Source organism: Dromiciops gliroides, chromosome 1 (genome assembly GCF_019393635.1).
Source record: "Dromiciops gliroides isolate mDroGli1 chromosome 1, mDroGli1.pri, whole genome shotgun sequence".
NCBI lineage: Eukaryota > Metazoa > Chordata > Mammalia > Microbiotheria > Microbiotheriidae > Dromiciops > Dromiciops gliroides.
The window spans coordinates 544,962,781-544,979,413 of record NC_057861.1 but is presented as its reverse complement, the minus strand read 5'-3'; the positions used below and the strand labels follow the sequence as shown (position 1 = coordinate 544,979,413).

Genomic DNA, 16,633 nt, shown 5'->3' with positions numbered 1-16,633 from the left:
CTTGGTCCCCTTTAACAAAAATACTAACATTATCCAATTTTATTCTAAAGCTAAAAGATACCCATTTTTGCTTTCTGACATTCCATTCCAAATGGGGTGATGATTGTGACAGGCTGGTAGATCTTCAGCAGGTCCCTCAATTTCAGGTCTCGAGCCATCATGGAATAGTTATTAGCAATGGAATCACTGGGACCACGATAGTGGATTTGGTCTTTGAATGGCACAGCCTTAGTCCATGACGTCCTTTGCATCAAGGGAGGATAAAAGCTGTGTGACATGACTGTCTAGATTTGGAGAAAGTCAGAAGAAACATAATTGTAACAATTCATAATTACATAGTACTGGGGGCAGCTAGGTGGTGCAGTGGATAAAGCACCGGTCCTGGAGTCAGGAGTACCTGAGTTCAAATCCGGCCTCAGACACTTGACACTTACTAGCTGTGTGACCCTGGGTAAGTCACTTAATCCCCATTGCCCCGCAAAAAACAAAAAAACACAAAACACAAAAAACAAACATAATTACATAGTGCTTTACATGGTATGTGAGATGCTTGAGAGCAGGAACTATCTTTTAAATTCCTAGTGATTAGCATAGGGCTTTGTACATAGAAAGCATTTAATAAATATTTTTTCATTCATTCATTCATTTGTTCATTCATTCATTCACTCATCATAGAAAACAAGAGAATATTCTGGTTGTTCATCTGTTATCCTTTTTCCAACCATTCATGTGCTTTCTTTGACTTTCTTTTTCTACTACAAACCAATCTGTTTAACAAGTTCCATAGCAGGTCTTAATGAATTCAATACTAAAGCTAAACACCTCTTGCAAGAATCATTTTGCTCACAAGAAATATGAACTCCATCTTTTCTAGTAGGGTAAGGGGGAAAAGAGCTAGACTAGGAGTCAGAAGCATTATGTACCTTGACAAATTACCTACCTATCAAAAGGATACTGTGTAAATAAAGTGGAAAATTAGATGAGAAAGAGCTTGGGAAGTCAAGAACTATGTAAATAAAGGTATTATTACTGTAGCAATTTTTTTAGTGCAAATAGATCTGGTTTTAATTAAATATATCAGAACAAGTATATTGGGCAATGTCTCCAGCCCAATGCCTAATCAATGTTTGTTGAATTTATGAGTTGAATTGTTGGCACCATTAGAATATAAATTATTTTAGAGCAGGAACTGTTTATTGTTTTTCTATTCCCACCCAATACCTAGTACAGTAACCTATCCATAGCAAGCATTTAACAAATATTTATCCAATTGAATGCAATAGAAATTTTTGATCATGTGACAAATATCCATGGATGTCACTTCTGAATTGACAAGAAAGCTGTTCAGAAGACCATCATTATTTCTGAAAATAGCACTGGTAAGCAAGTGTGACTAGTGCTGTGTGTGAACCCTTGCTGCATTGCCTGTGGGTCTAGCTTGACACCTCAAAATTATGAAAATAACCTCTGGGTTTCAGCACATCATCTCACCCTCAAGGGGAAAATAACAGCATTTCTACAAACAGACCTTGTAGAGGGCAGATGGTTCTTCATTGGCAGATTGAGGCAGAGGTGGCAACTCTGGTCGCATCTTAGAGTGGCTCATGTGATGTATGGAGTCATTTCTGGTGGACTGTAGAAAATAAGAACAAAGATTCTTTTAAAGGACCAGGATATGTTTGTAGCACTCTGACTGGTGGGGGGAAAGAGGGGAGGAGGGTGAGGAAGATACAGACACATTACTATTAGGAATTATAGACATTTGACCGGGCATATATTTTTATTTTTAAATTTCCTCTTTCAGAGTTCTCCCTAGAAGAGCTTTTAGAAGATCGCATTATCTCCTTTTTTTAGTTTTTAGTCATATTGGTTAATGGAAGTTATTGCCAGAAAGAACCTAAATTTAGTGGATCCTTCCAGGTTTCTAAAGCAAGGTCAGGAGCTGACCCCTTTTATTTCATTCCTTCCAACCTTATGCCTCTGGCATGCCGCTGGGCAAAAGGTAAACTCAATTATCTCCTCCAGCTATTATTCTATGATTCTCCTTTCCTTTTTTAGTCAAACTTCTAGAAAAATGCTATCTATACTCATTGCTTCCATTTCCTCTCCTCCTCATCTGTTGGCAAACTGGCTTTTAACTTAATCATGCAACTGAAACTCAACAATATCTTTTTTAAAAATAGATTTTTATTTATATCTTTTATTTGTACATCATCTACCCCTTCCTCCTTCCAGAAAGCGATCCCTTAAAACATTTTTTTTAAAGAAAAAGAAGAAAAAATAAATTAAGCAAAATCCAATCAATACATAGGGGGGAAATCTGACATTATGTGCAATGTTCCACAATAATGGACACCTTCCCCTTCTCCCCCCAACATATACAAAATAATAAAAGGTGTCTTTCCTATCTCTTCTTTAACCAATGATCCCATAATTGTACAATCTGATGGTCTTTCCCAATCCTCAACCTTTTTGACCTCTTTATTGCATTTGACACTGTTGATCACTTTCTACGCCTAGGCACTCTCTTCTCACTGGGTTTTTGTGACAATGATGTTCCCTGTTTCTTCTCCTACCTGTTTGACTACTCAAAGTCTCCTCTGCTGCCTTCATCATCCATATCACACCCCCAACTGTGGGCACTCCCTTTGGCTTTATCTCAAACCCTTATCTCTTCTCTTTACACTCTCTCTTGGTGTCCTCATCAGCTCCCTGGGCTCTAGTTACCATCTCTATGCAGATGATATGCAGATCTATCAAGTCCTATTCTATCCTATGAGGTTCAGCTCCAAATCAATGTCTATTGGACATTTTAACCAGAAATGTCCCATAGGCATCTAAAACCAAACATATCAAAAACCAAACTCACTTCATTTCCCGCCCCCCCCCCCAAAACGGTCTTCTTCCAAATTTCCTTATTTTTGCTGAGGCCATAGGTCATTCAATAAGTTGGTTTATAAACATTTATTAAGTACCTACTACGTGCCAGGTACTGTGCCAAGCTCTGGGTATCCAAAAAGAGGCAAAAAAAACCCCAGTCCCTGCCCTCAAGGAGCTCACAGTCTAATGGGGGAGACAATAAGCAAACAAATACAAACAAGTATATACAGGATAAATAGAAAATAACTAAAAGAAAGAAGGCAAATTGGGAAAAGCTTCCTTAGAAGACAGTATTTTATTTGGAACTTGAAGGAAGTCAAGGAAGACCAGGAGGTGGAGATGAAGAGGGAAGGCATTTCAAGCAGCCACCACCATTCTTCCAGCCTCTCAGGTTTGGAAACTTGGAATTATTTTTAACTCTTATTTCTCCTTTACCCCACATATCTAATTAGTTGCCAAATCTTGCCATTTCTCCACAATTGCTCTCGCATCTGCCCCCCCCCCTCCCCCCTTCACACAACCATCACCTTAGTTTAGGCCTCATCCCTGCCTTACTCCTTCCCCACTCCAACTCATCCCCCATCTGGATAGCAAAGTGTTTTTTTCCTTAAGCATATATCTGACCGTGTCACTCTCTTATTCAATAAACCTGAATAGTTCCCTATTACCTGTTGGACCAAATATAAGTTCTTTAATTTGGCTTTTAAAGCCTTTGACCACTAGTACATATTTTTTGAATGTTATTATCCAATACTGCTTTTCCTGCATGCAACAGGATAGCCCAACTAAGCCTCTCTTTTCCTCACACATAATATTCTATCTCCTTTCTCCATGCCTTTGCATTGGTCTTCCCTTATTTCTGGAATATTCTTTCTATAGAATCCTTCTCTTCTTTCAAGACCTACTTCAAGCATGATCTTCTATAGAATGTCTTTCCTTTCTCACCAACATTCAATTTCTTCTTCTTCTTCTTCTTCTTCTTCTTCTTCTTCTTCTTCTTCTTCTTCTTCTTCTTCTTCTTCTTCTTCTTCTTCTTCTTCTTCATGAGGCAATTGGGGCTAAGGGGCTTGCCCAGGGTCACACAGCCAGTAAGTGTCAAGTGTCTGAGGCTGGATTTGAACTCAGGTCCTCCTGACGCCAGGGCTGGTGCTCCTTCCACTGTGCCACCCAGCTGCCCCTGGATTTCTTCTTTATCCATTTTGTAATTTAATCTGCATCTATTATATTTGTTATTTATTTATATATTCACAGCTCATTTCCCCTGTTAGAATAAAAGCTCTTTGAAAGTAGAGATTGCTTCTTTTAATACCCAGTGCCTAGCATAGTGCGTGGCACATAGTAGGTGTTTTACAAATGTTTTTTGATTTAATGAGAATTGGGCACAAATCTCCCAAGTAATTCCCTCTATAACCAACTCTAATTGGGGCCAAATGTATCTCTGTCTATTGTGCATTGTCTCTCAATCTGAGATGTGACTAAATGGATTGGTTTTTAAATCTATTATTGTGTTTCACACGTGTGATGCCTTCAATACTTTGTCAATGCGGATAGTGGATTCACTAACACAGACCGCAGCCCCTGTATGATTTAATAGGTAGTCTTTAAGATTTCCTGGGACTAAAAAAAATTCGCCATCTTTAGTCAATCTGATCATGAGACTCTCCAAACTTCACTAGAATCATCATCAGATGATGGGAATGAAGCTTCTCCCCAGGTCCATCTGGAAGCCTTGGAACATTGGTAGGACCTCTTAGAATTCATGCTATTCTGGCACAGTCTTTGAGAATGCAGGACCACCTTCGTACCACTCTGAATCCTTGGAGTAGCACAATAGTGGAAACTGTCTCTGATTCTGAATTTGAATACCTTTGCTTTAAGGTATTTTAACTTTGCTTTAATATATCTGAAATTTTTTGCCACCTCAGGGAGAGAAAGAGGGATAAAAATTGGAACAAAACTATAAATAAAAATGTTTATTTTATATATATATATATATATATATATATTGTGTGTGTGTGTGTGTGTGTATGTGTGTGTATCTGGAAGGTTTGGGCCTCATGAATTACATCAAGGATTGGCAGTCCTCAAGACACATGTGCCAGGATGGCATGCTGGCTACTGTATATGGGCCAGCTGCCATTTACTACCTTGCTGCCTTGGAGAGTAGCCAACTACTATCCTACTTCCTCCAGAAGAGTTGATTTGTTTACCATCAATGCTGCCCTAGACCCCCAACCTCCCAAACCCCAGTTATAAACTTGGTAAATCACTTCTACAAGATTGCTGAACCCTCTAACTCCTTAAGTAAAATCATGCAAATGGTTTGCAATTTTAAAGAACCTTGATCCCTGGAGCTTTTCTAAACAAAATGGAGTTCGCATCATCCATCCAGCCTGGTTCTTTCCATTCTGAGTGTAGGGACCTCAGATAAACTAAAAACCTCTATTTCTCTGACACTATTCCCAAGGTCAGGTAGCCAAGTATACAATATCTCATAGTATTCTCCCACCCCCCCCCCTTTCTTACTACTGAAAATAGGGGCAGCTAGGTGGTGTAGTGTATAAAGCACCAGCCCTGGATTCATAAGGACCTGAGTTCAAATCTGGACTCAGACACTTGACACTTACAAGCTGTGTGACCTTGGGCAAGTCACTTAACCCTCATTGTCCTGCCCCCAAAATAAACAAACAAACAAATAAATAAATAAATATGCTTCTCTGATCAACAAGCATGAAATCTCCCCAGCTAAACTTAATATGCCAGCTAGGTCCCTAATGCCATAAAGGCTGCATGAAAACAAACAAACAAAAAAAACTTGGGCAGCAAAAGCAGGTACTGTACCATTCAAGGAAGATTTTTAAAAATTTCATCTTCAGTGCCCTAAAGACATGTGATTTCTTTCAGGAACTCAGAAGTGAGGCATCCATTTTTTATCATGTTAACATAGTCCCCCTCTCTCCCCTTTCTTTTCTCCACCTCCAATGAGAGTTTTCCTTCAATGGCAATCTGTTGCTTGGCCTAGATTTAAATCTAATTCAAAAGATCCTGATTAAAAGGATGGTTCACAAATATCACACAATTAAAATATTTGCGTCACCTCCAACAATTTCACCTTGTGCTAATAGCACCAACATAATGTGGGTTGGCCACCTCAGAATGGAAACTTTAAAAGAACAATTAATTTTCAATCTATTCCTGCAGCTTTTGTGGCAAGATCCAATGAAACCTGGCTATCTACCAGGGATCTAAAAACCCAAGTCCAAAAGACAACAACAAATCACAGAAATCACAGCTCTTCAGGAACAATCAAACAAAGCCAGTCAGGAAGGTTCCAATGCCGTGGCCAGTTTAGAACAAGGCCACAAGAAAAATTTTCTAAACCCAGTGGTATAGAATTAAGGGTCATAGGGCAGGATGAATAAACATCCCTTAAAATCCCCACTCCACTCACCTTTTCAGAAGGGCATTTACAAGTTGAAAAATTCATGATGTCCAGATAAATGGGGTACCTATCCTGAGTCAACAGACAACCCTTAGTATCTGAAGGCAAGTTTCCACCAGACCACTGCAAAATGCCCCAGTCTATGCATCATAATGGAAGCATCACAGGCAGTGGATTTTTCAGGAAATTCTGCCCACTAAGGAGGTCATAGGTCTTGGAAACTGGAGTAAATCCTCAGGAGGAGAAATAGGAAAATAGAGACAGAAAATAAAGAAACTAAAGTGAAGAAACTAAGAGTTTGTCAAACTCCCTCTTTCTTGATCTTCCACGTGTGGTCCACAGTCCTTTTCCTTCCCTCAGGCTATCTTGGTAGGTCCACATCCAATACAATCCCAAAACTGGTGGGAAAGTATGAAGCTTCTTCTGGCACTTCAGTAAGCCTCCCTCTCCCCCCCTCCCTCCACACCCTTCTCCTCCCTCAGCTTTTTAAAAGCTAGAGTTTCATTTTCTCTTGGCTTAGGGCTGGTAACCAAGGCTACAGCGTCTGTTACTAAGGGAAGGAGAAACTGTCCCCTCCTTCCTAGGGGACACTGGGGATCTTAACCTCAACACATGTCCCGAGCCTCATCCATTTGTTATACAGACCCCCACCCAGACTGGGAGAATATTTGGTGCCAAGTTTGAGGGCAGTATTTCTTCAGTATCCAGAAATAGAGAAGGAATGAAACAAAGTATGTTATTATTATTAATTTTGCAAAAGAAAAGGACTTCATAAGTTCTACACACCCACACACCAATAGATGAGTACAGACTTGTACACATACCCAATAACACTATGGTGACCACATTTACTTAAAATCAGGTTATGATTTGACAAATGACTTTTTTTTTCCTGACTTGGAATTGCAAAAAAATGAAACAAAACATATATACACTATTCATTTCACAAACCATCTCTGTTGTAGCGTGGTATTGTGGGAAAAGTTTTGATCCTGGAGTCAAAGGACATAGGTTCAAATCCTGCTTCTGACACTACTTATTAGAACTAGAAAGTTCAGTGACTTGCCCTAGGTTATAAATGAGATTTTAGGGGGGCGGCTAGGTGGCGCAGTGGATAAAGCACCGGCCCTGGAGTCAGGAGTACCTGAGTTCAAATCTGGCCTCAGACACTTAACATTTACTAGCTGTGTGACCCTAGGCAAGTCACTTAACCCCCATTGCCCCGAAAAAACAAAAACAAAACAAACAAACAAAAAAAAATAAATGAGATTTTAGTGGTGGGTTAAAGAAATATAACCTTCAACCACATATTTTAAATTGAGACTTAATAGCTGTGTGACCCTGGGCAAGTCACTTAACCCTCATTGCTCCGCCACCCCCCAAAAACATCATTGAGGGCTCCAAAGAGTTTTTGTTTATGTGGGTTAGATCTATAGATGTTTTCCATGTTAGACATTAAAATGGGTTAATTTTAAAATTTTCATATATTAATTCATTTAAAAATAATAAAACCATTTTGTATTACCTTAAATATTAAGGCTGCCATCATAGTCCCATCCCCTCTACCTTAATGAAACTTGTAGCTTATAGAATCTGTGCATGGAAACCATTATTATTAAGATTAGGCCTGATTGTCTTGAGATCATCACGACAATCTCCCTTAAGTGAGACTATAAGCTTATAGAATATACTCATGAAGAAGTGACAACACTTTTCAAAGGTTAGTGTTATGGGCCCAGGCCACTCCGGAAATTCTCTGGGATACATCAAAGAACCTTCTCCTTGAGAAACTAAACCAAAGGACAGACACACCTAAAGAGATAAGTGGCACCTGATTGGGACTGAGCTAGCTCCAGGACTACCACCCTTCATTCCAGTCTCCCTCACCCCTAGGGAGATAAGATTAGGTGTGGCTGCTGCCTTTGTGTCAGGAGGAGAGAGATGGTTTGAGAGATCAGCAGCCACTCCTTACCCAAGTCCTCTAGCCACCACAAGTGGGGGATGGTCCTTCCTCAATAAGAGAACTTTCCACAGTCAGATGATCACCCCCATCAGTCCTCTATAAAAGTATCTGCCTGTTTCCTGCTTGAGGAGATTGGTATCTCAGAGCCATGCTCTGTGCCATGCCTTCCCCCCATGAGAAGTCCAAGGATTTCTCTCTTGGTTTCCCTTCCCCAGCACCTAAATAAACTATTCTATTGGATTTGTGTACCAGAGGGTGTAATTCTTTAAAGAGGAATTCCTAAGGACCCCAAACCCCTATCCCTATCCCAAACCCCCTACCCTATTTCCCTATAACAGTTAGTACAGCTGTCTTCCCCATTTTGTCTGCTGCCAGCTTGTTTTCCTCCCAGATAACAAACCCTCAAAATAACATTTTGCCCTGACCTCTAATATGCAAATCGGCCAGTTCCAAAAGGGCCATCCGAAATCAGATCATAAGAACCCCCTCTCAGAAGGGCACTTTGGAACACTCCTTTCCTGTTGCAAGGACCGGTATCTCAATGCTCCCCAATGCAGTATTGCCCTCTGTTAGTGCGAATTCTTGAATTGTATGTTGGGTCCCCTTTTTCTCTCTTCCCGTCCCCTCTTTTCCATGAGAATAAAGTTTTGCATTGAACTGACTGCAATTGCTTTGCATTTTATTCTCAACTTCCCAACTCATTAAGGGGTTGTTTTCCCCAAAGTTTCTGGCCTTTTCTTAGATATAAACTGGGTACCTGGACAAGGATGTAACCTATTGACAGCTGCCCCTAAATTAGGGAAGTATGACATTCTGAACCCAGTTGTAGAAAGCAAGGACTAATGTTATTGTTCAATCTGGTATCTTTTTTTGGTTTTTGGGTTGGGCAGTGAGGGTTAAGTGACTTGCCCAGGGTCACACAGCTAGTAAGTATCAAGTGTCTGAGGCTGGATTTGAACCCAGGTACTCCTGAATCCAGGGATGGTGCTTTATACACTTGCGCCACCTAGCTGCCCCTCAATCCACTATCTTTTGTCAAGATACTAGAGTGATTTGCCATTTCCTTCTTCACTGGAATTAGGCAAACAGGTTACAAGGTCACACAACCAGTGAATGTCTGAAGCCATGTTTAAATTCAGGTCTTCCTAACTCCAGGCCCAAAGCTCTAACCCCTGAGCCATCTACCTGCTTTGATGGACTCCAAGAGTTAATAGTTGGGGGCAGTTAGGTGGCACAGTAGATAAAGCACTGGCCCTGGATTCAAAAGGACCTGAGTGCGTCAACACATGACACTTACTAGCTGAGTAACCCTGGGCAAGTTACTTAACCCTCATTTCATTGCCCAGCACAAAAAAAAAAAGAAAAGAAAAGAAAAAAAAAAAGAGTTAATAGTGGAGTCCTCTCAGACTCATAATTTAGATAAAAGTAGGATTTGGTTTATTGCAATCAAGCAAGATCCTATATCTCAACCTCCCCCAGAGAAGAAACTGCTAACATTTTAAAGGATAGAGTAAACAAAAAGGATTATACAAAGGACCTTCCCTACTTTTTGAGACCCCCTCTCTTGTGACACCTCAGGGGAATATTTTGAATATTTTGTCTTGCAAATATGAAAGTGCCTCTGAGGCTCTATCTTTGGGCTGGACTTTGTCTTGGAGCAGATATCAAGATGCTCTGGAGGCTCTAACCACACTCATCCTTATCCTCCCAGAGGTTTACATAATTCAGCTCTTCCTTTCTAGGGGAGAGGACTCTTTAGTGAGTTATGCAACTGAAAACCAAAACAATCAGGCCAGCCAGGCCAGGGCAGTTCTTTCTCAATGACAGTCTGCTACTTCTGATCCCATCCCCCACCTCAAAAAGACGATTTCAGTTACCAAAAAGAAAGGGCATCATTCAAAATATATTCTGCAGTTTCTTGGTTTCTCTTCTTTTTTTCTAATTTGTACTGTTCAGTGGTATTATAGCAGATGTTTAATAACTGGCTTTCTTGGGAAAATGTACATAAGACACACTTTTAAGCTTAATCAACATTATTAACATCACTTTCTTAGGTCTAGATGATTGATGAAATAATAAATCAAGGCCTGATTCATAGCATTTGCTTAATTCCCAGGTATAAATGCACACACTGAAAATTTAATCATCAACTCTTGAAAGCTAGTTAAAGCCAGCTCCAGAACATCACTGACTACTTATATCTTTGTGGCCTTGGGAAAGTCATTTAACTCTTCTGAGCCTAAGTTTTCTCTTCTGTAAAGTAATGAAGTTGGACTAAGTCAGAGGTTCTTAGCCTATAGTCCACACAGACTTTTAAAAATTTTTGATAATTATATTTTATTATAATTAACTTCCTTTGTAGCTTTATGTATTTGTATTCATTTAAATACATTGTGAGAAGGGCCTGCCCCTTCCCCAATTGCTTCTCCCAGACTAACAAGAAACGAGATTAAAAAGCCTCCTTTCAATTAAAGCAAAAAAAAAAAAACAACAACTCAGGGTTTATTGATAAGAATAAACTTAGATAAAGGACAAAGAAAAATAGGATATATGGCCTGTAACCTCGGTACAACAGAGTCAACAGCTTCCTATTCCCCTGCATGTCTCTTGACTGTTGGGTGTGGCTGGCCGCTGCCACTGCTGCCTGCTCTTCCTTTCATCTCCTCTCCTCCCTCCATCTCCTTTCTTGGTTGCTCAGTCTGCCTCCTCTGTCACTCACTCCCTGTCCTCTCCTCTACCTCTCCTTGGTTGCTCCATCGCTCCCCTCTTCCTTCTACCAACCCCTCTCTCTGTCTACGTCTCCTCCATGTCTCCTCACTCTCGCTCTCTCCTCTTCTCTACCCCCCAGAATAAAAAACCCTTCTCTCACAGGAAACTCGGGCTGACAGCCCACGCACCCCAAGCTAATTTGTTGGCACCTCTAGGGACTGCCCAAGGCCGGCTGGTACACGGGTTTCCTTGCAGACCCTGGCTTGGCCGGAAGGAGCCAGTGCACGGGGTTTTCTGTGCATACCCCTGGCTTGGCAGAGGGATCCGGGGCATGACGCCTGAGGCTTGTGTGCCCAATGAGTAGAGGGAGCCATGTGGGGTGCTCCGGAGGCTTTCTAATTTTAGCCAAAGATGGGGTCCCGAATTGCAATTGATTCTTACACTTATATAGAATTTCTGCTGTGTAAAGTCATCCTTAGTTAACAAGCAGACCACTAGTTGGGAGTTGGAACCCCTTGATTGGACAACTTTGTGATTATAATAACATTTGCTTTATAATGAGGGAGAAGGGTGATGGTGTCGGGCGTATGTGCATACTGCCATCAGTTTGCAAACATGGCATCATCCAAGAGTAGGAAGCTAGGAAGTTGCTCCCAGAATAGCTGTGAGGCCTGGGGCACCAATGGATATTCACTAACTGGTTCCAGCTGGCCTGCCACATGGTTGGGAGAAGTCTTTTCATATTGTCTGTGTACCTGTTAACTGATGAAGTCTTCAAAAGGGCTTTTGCCACAGGAGGCAAAGGTGCCTAAGGGAGGCAAGGTGAGCCCTTCACCAATGGCTTCCAGTGAGAGAACCATGCAATAAAGGGAAGAGCCATGGAGCCTTCCCCTTGTGAGGTCATATGGCCCCTGAGAAGCAGTCCTACTTTTTTTGGTCTTTTCATTCTTTTCTGTTCTAGGTTCAGTGTGTTGTCTTTAATCTGGGCCAAAAGCTCCAGTCATGGGGATCTGGGAGTTCAGGAATCCAGGCCAGGCATTGCAGCCCATCATCAACATTCTGAGGGAATATAAGTCCCAGACTCCAGTCCAGCAGAAGTCAGCAGCAATGTTACCTTTGGACATGAATTTGGTGGGACCAATGCTATATATTCTGGGCTTAATCCTCCACCCCTTCCCCCTCCCCAAACTGAGATGGTATAGGGGAATTATTCACCTGAAATATTAAAGGAAAATGTTTCTATCTTTGCTTTTGCTATATATGTGAAGCAAATATGCCTTTGTTAAAGCTCAATGATATTCAGTGGTTAAATAGAACTGGGATACGAAGTACCTACCAATTCCTAAAATAGAAGGAAATAGCCAACGGGGACTAGAGCTGAAGAGAGACAAGCCAGACTTAACCATGTTACAGCTGTATTGAGATTTGATTGGCAGTCACAATTGTTGATCACTTCACCAGAAAATCAGGTTAGCTAGGTGGTGTGGTAGATAAAGCACTGGTCCTGGAGGCAGGAGCTCCTGAGTTCAAATTTGGCCTCAGACATGTCCTCAGACATTTAGTAACTTTGTGACCCTGGGCAAGTCACTTAACCTTGATTGTCTTCCCCCCAAAAGAAAAGAAAATCCATCACCTTGTTTCAGGATTCCATTTCTCACTCACCGTGCCTTTAAAATCTTCATGTATGCTGTGGCCTAGAGTGAAAAACTGGAAACCATCCAGGCCCTCTTGCATTCATCCCTTTCTTACTATTTCTTATAATAATCTTTCCCTTAGTTCACAGTCTCATTACCTCTTGCCTGGATTACTGCAATGATATTCTCTAGCTCCAGTCTTTTGTCCTACATCTCATTGCCTGACTAATCTTCTTAAAGTACAGATCTAATTATGTCTCCAGACTACTCAAAAAACGTTCAGTTGCTTTCCATTATCTACCAAATCAAGTCCAAATGCCTTAGTCCGGAATTCAAAGTCATACACAATCTGGCTCCAGTTCTATTTTTCTCATGTTACTTCCCAGCTACTTGCTATTCCCCAACATACCCCACCTCAATTTCTTTATGACACCATGAAACTGGATCTGAAAAATATCCCTCTATCAAAGAATTACTCACAAACACGATCCAAGCAAAATTTAAGTAAAAGTTTTTATTTGGCACACAGAGGTATGGCCAAGAGAAGTCTAAACTTAAGATTCCTGGGGAGGAGCAGATTTATGGCATGTTCCTCCATCAGCCAGAGTAATGACAATGCTTTTAAAGGGGGATTGGGGGAGACTTGAAACTGAAACGTTACAGCTGTTGGGGAGTGGGGGTGCTTGAAACAGTTGGGGGCCATGAGGCTGTCATCACTACCTGGTCCTAGTCATGTAACAAGAACATCTGGGTTCCAATTACACTCCTACTATAAATTTCAAGGCACCCAACTTTCTGGGTGCCCATGACACATCTGCTTTGTTATCTGACTAACCAATATTTGGTTAGTTAACTGCTTTGCTTTTCCAAGGAAAGAATACCCTCTAACTGACCCCAGAAAACTGATCAACTGTATTATTTCTCATGGGTCCCTAACTGGACCCAGGCCTACAAGGCTGCCACCACATTTATTTATATAGTTCCCTATATCTGGAATACTTTTCTCTCCCATATCTTACCCATCTTTCAAGGCCTCAGCTCAAATGCCACCTCCACCATGAAGCCCTTCCCCCAAATCTGAAAGTCATCCCTCCCTTATCTGAGCTCATAGTACCTTTTAATCCACTTGCCCAGTTGTCATATTCTAAATGGTATTATTAAATCTCATATTTACATAGGACTGCGTGATTTACAAAGTGCTTTCCTTGCAACAAACCTGTGAGACAGGTCAGGTAAGTATTGTGATCCTTACTTTATAGTGAGTGACTTTCCCACAGTCACATAGCTAGCAGGTGTGAAAGCCAGGACTTGAAACCAGGTGTTCAGACTCCGCATGTACCTCTGATTTAACCCTTGAAGGAAGGGAAGGATACAGCATAAAACTCCTGCCACTATAATGAGAGTGGTGAGGATTGAGGCAGTGAAATCTTTCCATTTTCCAAACCAGGATTCCATCCATCCCTTCTAGGTGGTGTCAACCCCTGAATTTTCTGCTAATTGCTCAGCCAGTGTACTTAAGCTTTTCAAGGCTCTAGTTATTGAACCATTGGGGCAGTATTATTTGGGATAAAGGTGTAGCATTGGCCGCCCAGTATAGCACACACTCCCCCTTTTTCTGCTAACATTATATTAAGGGCTATTCTGTTTTCCCAAGCCATTTTGCTAGTTGCAGCCAGTTGTTCAGAAATACCCTGTACCACATCCCTAGTGTAATTGATGAACCTCTGCTGTTTCCAATCTACATTTTTAGTTATGGTTACACACCACAGGAGAGATTCTGGCACGCCCCATGGAACTCCTATGCTATCTAGGTAGATTGAAGCATCAGATGACCCTTTTTGCCCCCCTGGGCTGTGTTTCTTTCTTGATTTAGACTTAGATTCAGAGAAATGCTCAGATGCCATGGTAAAGGGGGTAGCCAGCCACACCAACCCACAAGTCCTAGCCCAGTTAGGGGGTAAGGTTGGTCTTCACAATACCACCATAGGTCGGCTCTCATTGAGAGGACACAACTACCCATTTTCTCACAAAAATAATTATTAATAATGTATTTCTTGGGGCAGCTATATGGCGCAGTGAATAGAGCACCAGGCCTGGAGTCAGGAGTACCTGAGTTCAAATCCGGCCTCAGACACTTAACACTTACTAGCTGTGTGACCTTGGGCAAGTCACTTAACCCCAATTGCCTCACTAAAAAAAAAAAAAAATGGATTTCTTGGGGGGGGGGGACCCAGAGATCAGCTTCTCACTCCTTTCTCCCTCTCCCTCTAGAAAGTTCAGCAAACTTTATTTGGGATAAACCCAAGGAAACAAAAGAAATGGAGATTGATTCTTTTGTCTAGCTCAGTAAAGGATGGAAGGGATCAAACCACACCTCAATAATGGACTTTGCTTGCCCCCCCCCCTCCAGGGCAATGAGGGTTAAGGTGACTTGCCCAGGGTCACACAGCTAGTGTCGTCAAGTGTCTAAGGGCAGATTTGAACTCAGGTCCTCCTGCATCCAGGGCCTGTGCTTTATCCACTGCACTGCTTAGCTGCCCCCGTGGACTTTGCTTTTGCCCTTCAGTGAGAGTCTTTTACATTCTCCCTGATGTCATCTGAAGAGTTCATTTTAATGTAGACCACCCTCAAGTCATGTCAACCAATGGAACTGAATGATGCTAAACAATTAGCTTTGGTCAATGTATAATGATCCACCTCTATTGAAAGAGGATAAAAACTCTTGGAAAAGGCCACAAGCTCTCTCTTGGCCCACACTCTTGGCTCTTTGGCTTTTAGGTTTTCTGAACTCTCTTGAGTGTCCTTGAGACCATGTGCTGGAGACAGCATGGGTCTTTTCTCCTGCTCTAGCTAGATGCCAAGCTGAAACTCTGCTTTCTCTACCACAGAGCCTGAGACCATGAAAAGTTAGGAAGACTCATGGTCAATCCTTTACTGGTATATAACAGTAATAAAATTTTCTTACCCAAAACCGATATAGTCATCGCAATTAATTAAAAAAAAAGACTACCTCTAGTAAGAGATAGAGGTGAAATTTTGATCCAGGCCTTCTAGATTCAATGTTTTTTCCACTATAACCAGTAGAATCTCTCATATATAGCATATTTAAGTGTTCTAAAGTCATAAATGGCTTTTTTACCCCACAATCTCAGAGGGGAAAGTAATCATCACCCATCAGCTTCCTCATCTGTAAAATATGGAGTTGGACTAAATATCTCTCAAGTCACCTCTACCTCAAAAATCTACCAGTCATGGGGCAGCTAGGTGGCGCAGTGGATAGAGCACTGGCCCTGGAGTCAGGAGGACCTGAGTTCAAATCTGACCTTAGACACTTAACACTTATTAGCTGTGTGACCTTGGGCAAGTCACTTAACCCCAATTGCCTCACCAAAAAAAAAAAAATCTACCAGTCGATAAACTACTTTCTTAAATCTCAAATAACAATCAACAAAACAATAAATTGATCCCCGATGTGTAGCATTTGCTAAGTTTTGAGGGGGTAAATGCTCACACTAGAATTTTAATAATCTGTTCTCATTTATGATTTTGTGATATATAACATTAACAGTTAATAAGTGTGACCTCTGGGCAGCTAGGTGGCACAGTGGATAAAGCACAGGCCCTGGATTCAGGAGGACCTGAGTTCAAATCTGGCCTCAGTCACTTGACACTTACTAGCTGTGTGACCCTGGGCAAGTCACTTAATCCTCTTTGCCCCCCCAAAAAAGAAGAAAAAATAAGTGTGGCCTCCACTTCTCCTGTAATCAGTGTATCCAGGGCTTTAGGACATTCACACAGGCCTTCTCTGTATAAAAAGTTAGGCAGAGAAACCAGGATGCAACATATCTTGGTCTTAGATAAATCTTATCTCCATCCTTTGGCGAGTACCCTTTGTACCCAGATTAAACTTCAAAATCTTGGTACTTTCTTCTAATACAATATACTTGCCCAGTGTGAATTAATTAAGTGCCCAGCACTTAAGGTGTGAGTAGATAAAATAATCAT

The 16,633-nt window shown here is 41.3% G+C and overlaps 1 protein-coding gene across 1 annotated transcript in view; it reads right to left on the bottom strand.

The window, feature by feature from the left end:
• The window catches only part of DNAH3 (dynein axonemal heavy chain 3), a 187,373-nt gene extending 181,006 nt beyond the window's left edge, over positions 1–6,367 (bottom strand). The window contains 3 exon segments of the mRNA XM_043975895.1: positions 62–284; positions 1,529–1,633; positions 6,332–6,367. Coding sequence (XP_043831830.1) covers positions 62–284; positions 1,529–1,633; positions 6,332–6,367 — 364 coding nt within the window.
• Between the last annotated feature and the right edge of the window lie 10,266 nt (positions 6,368–16,633).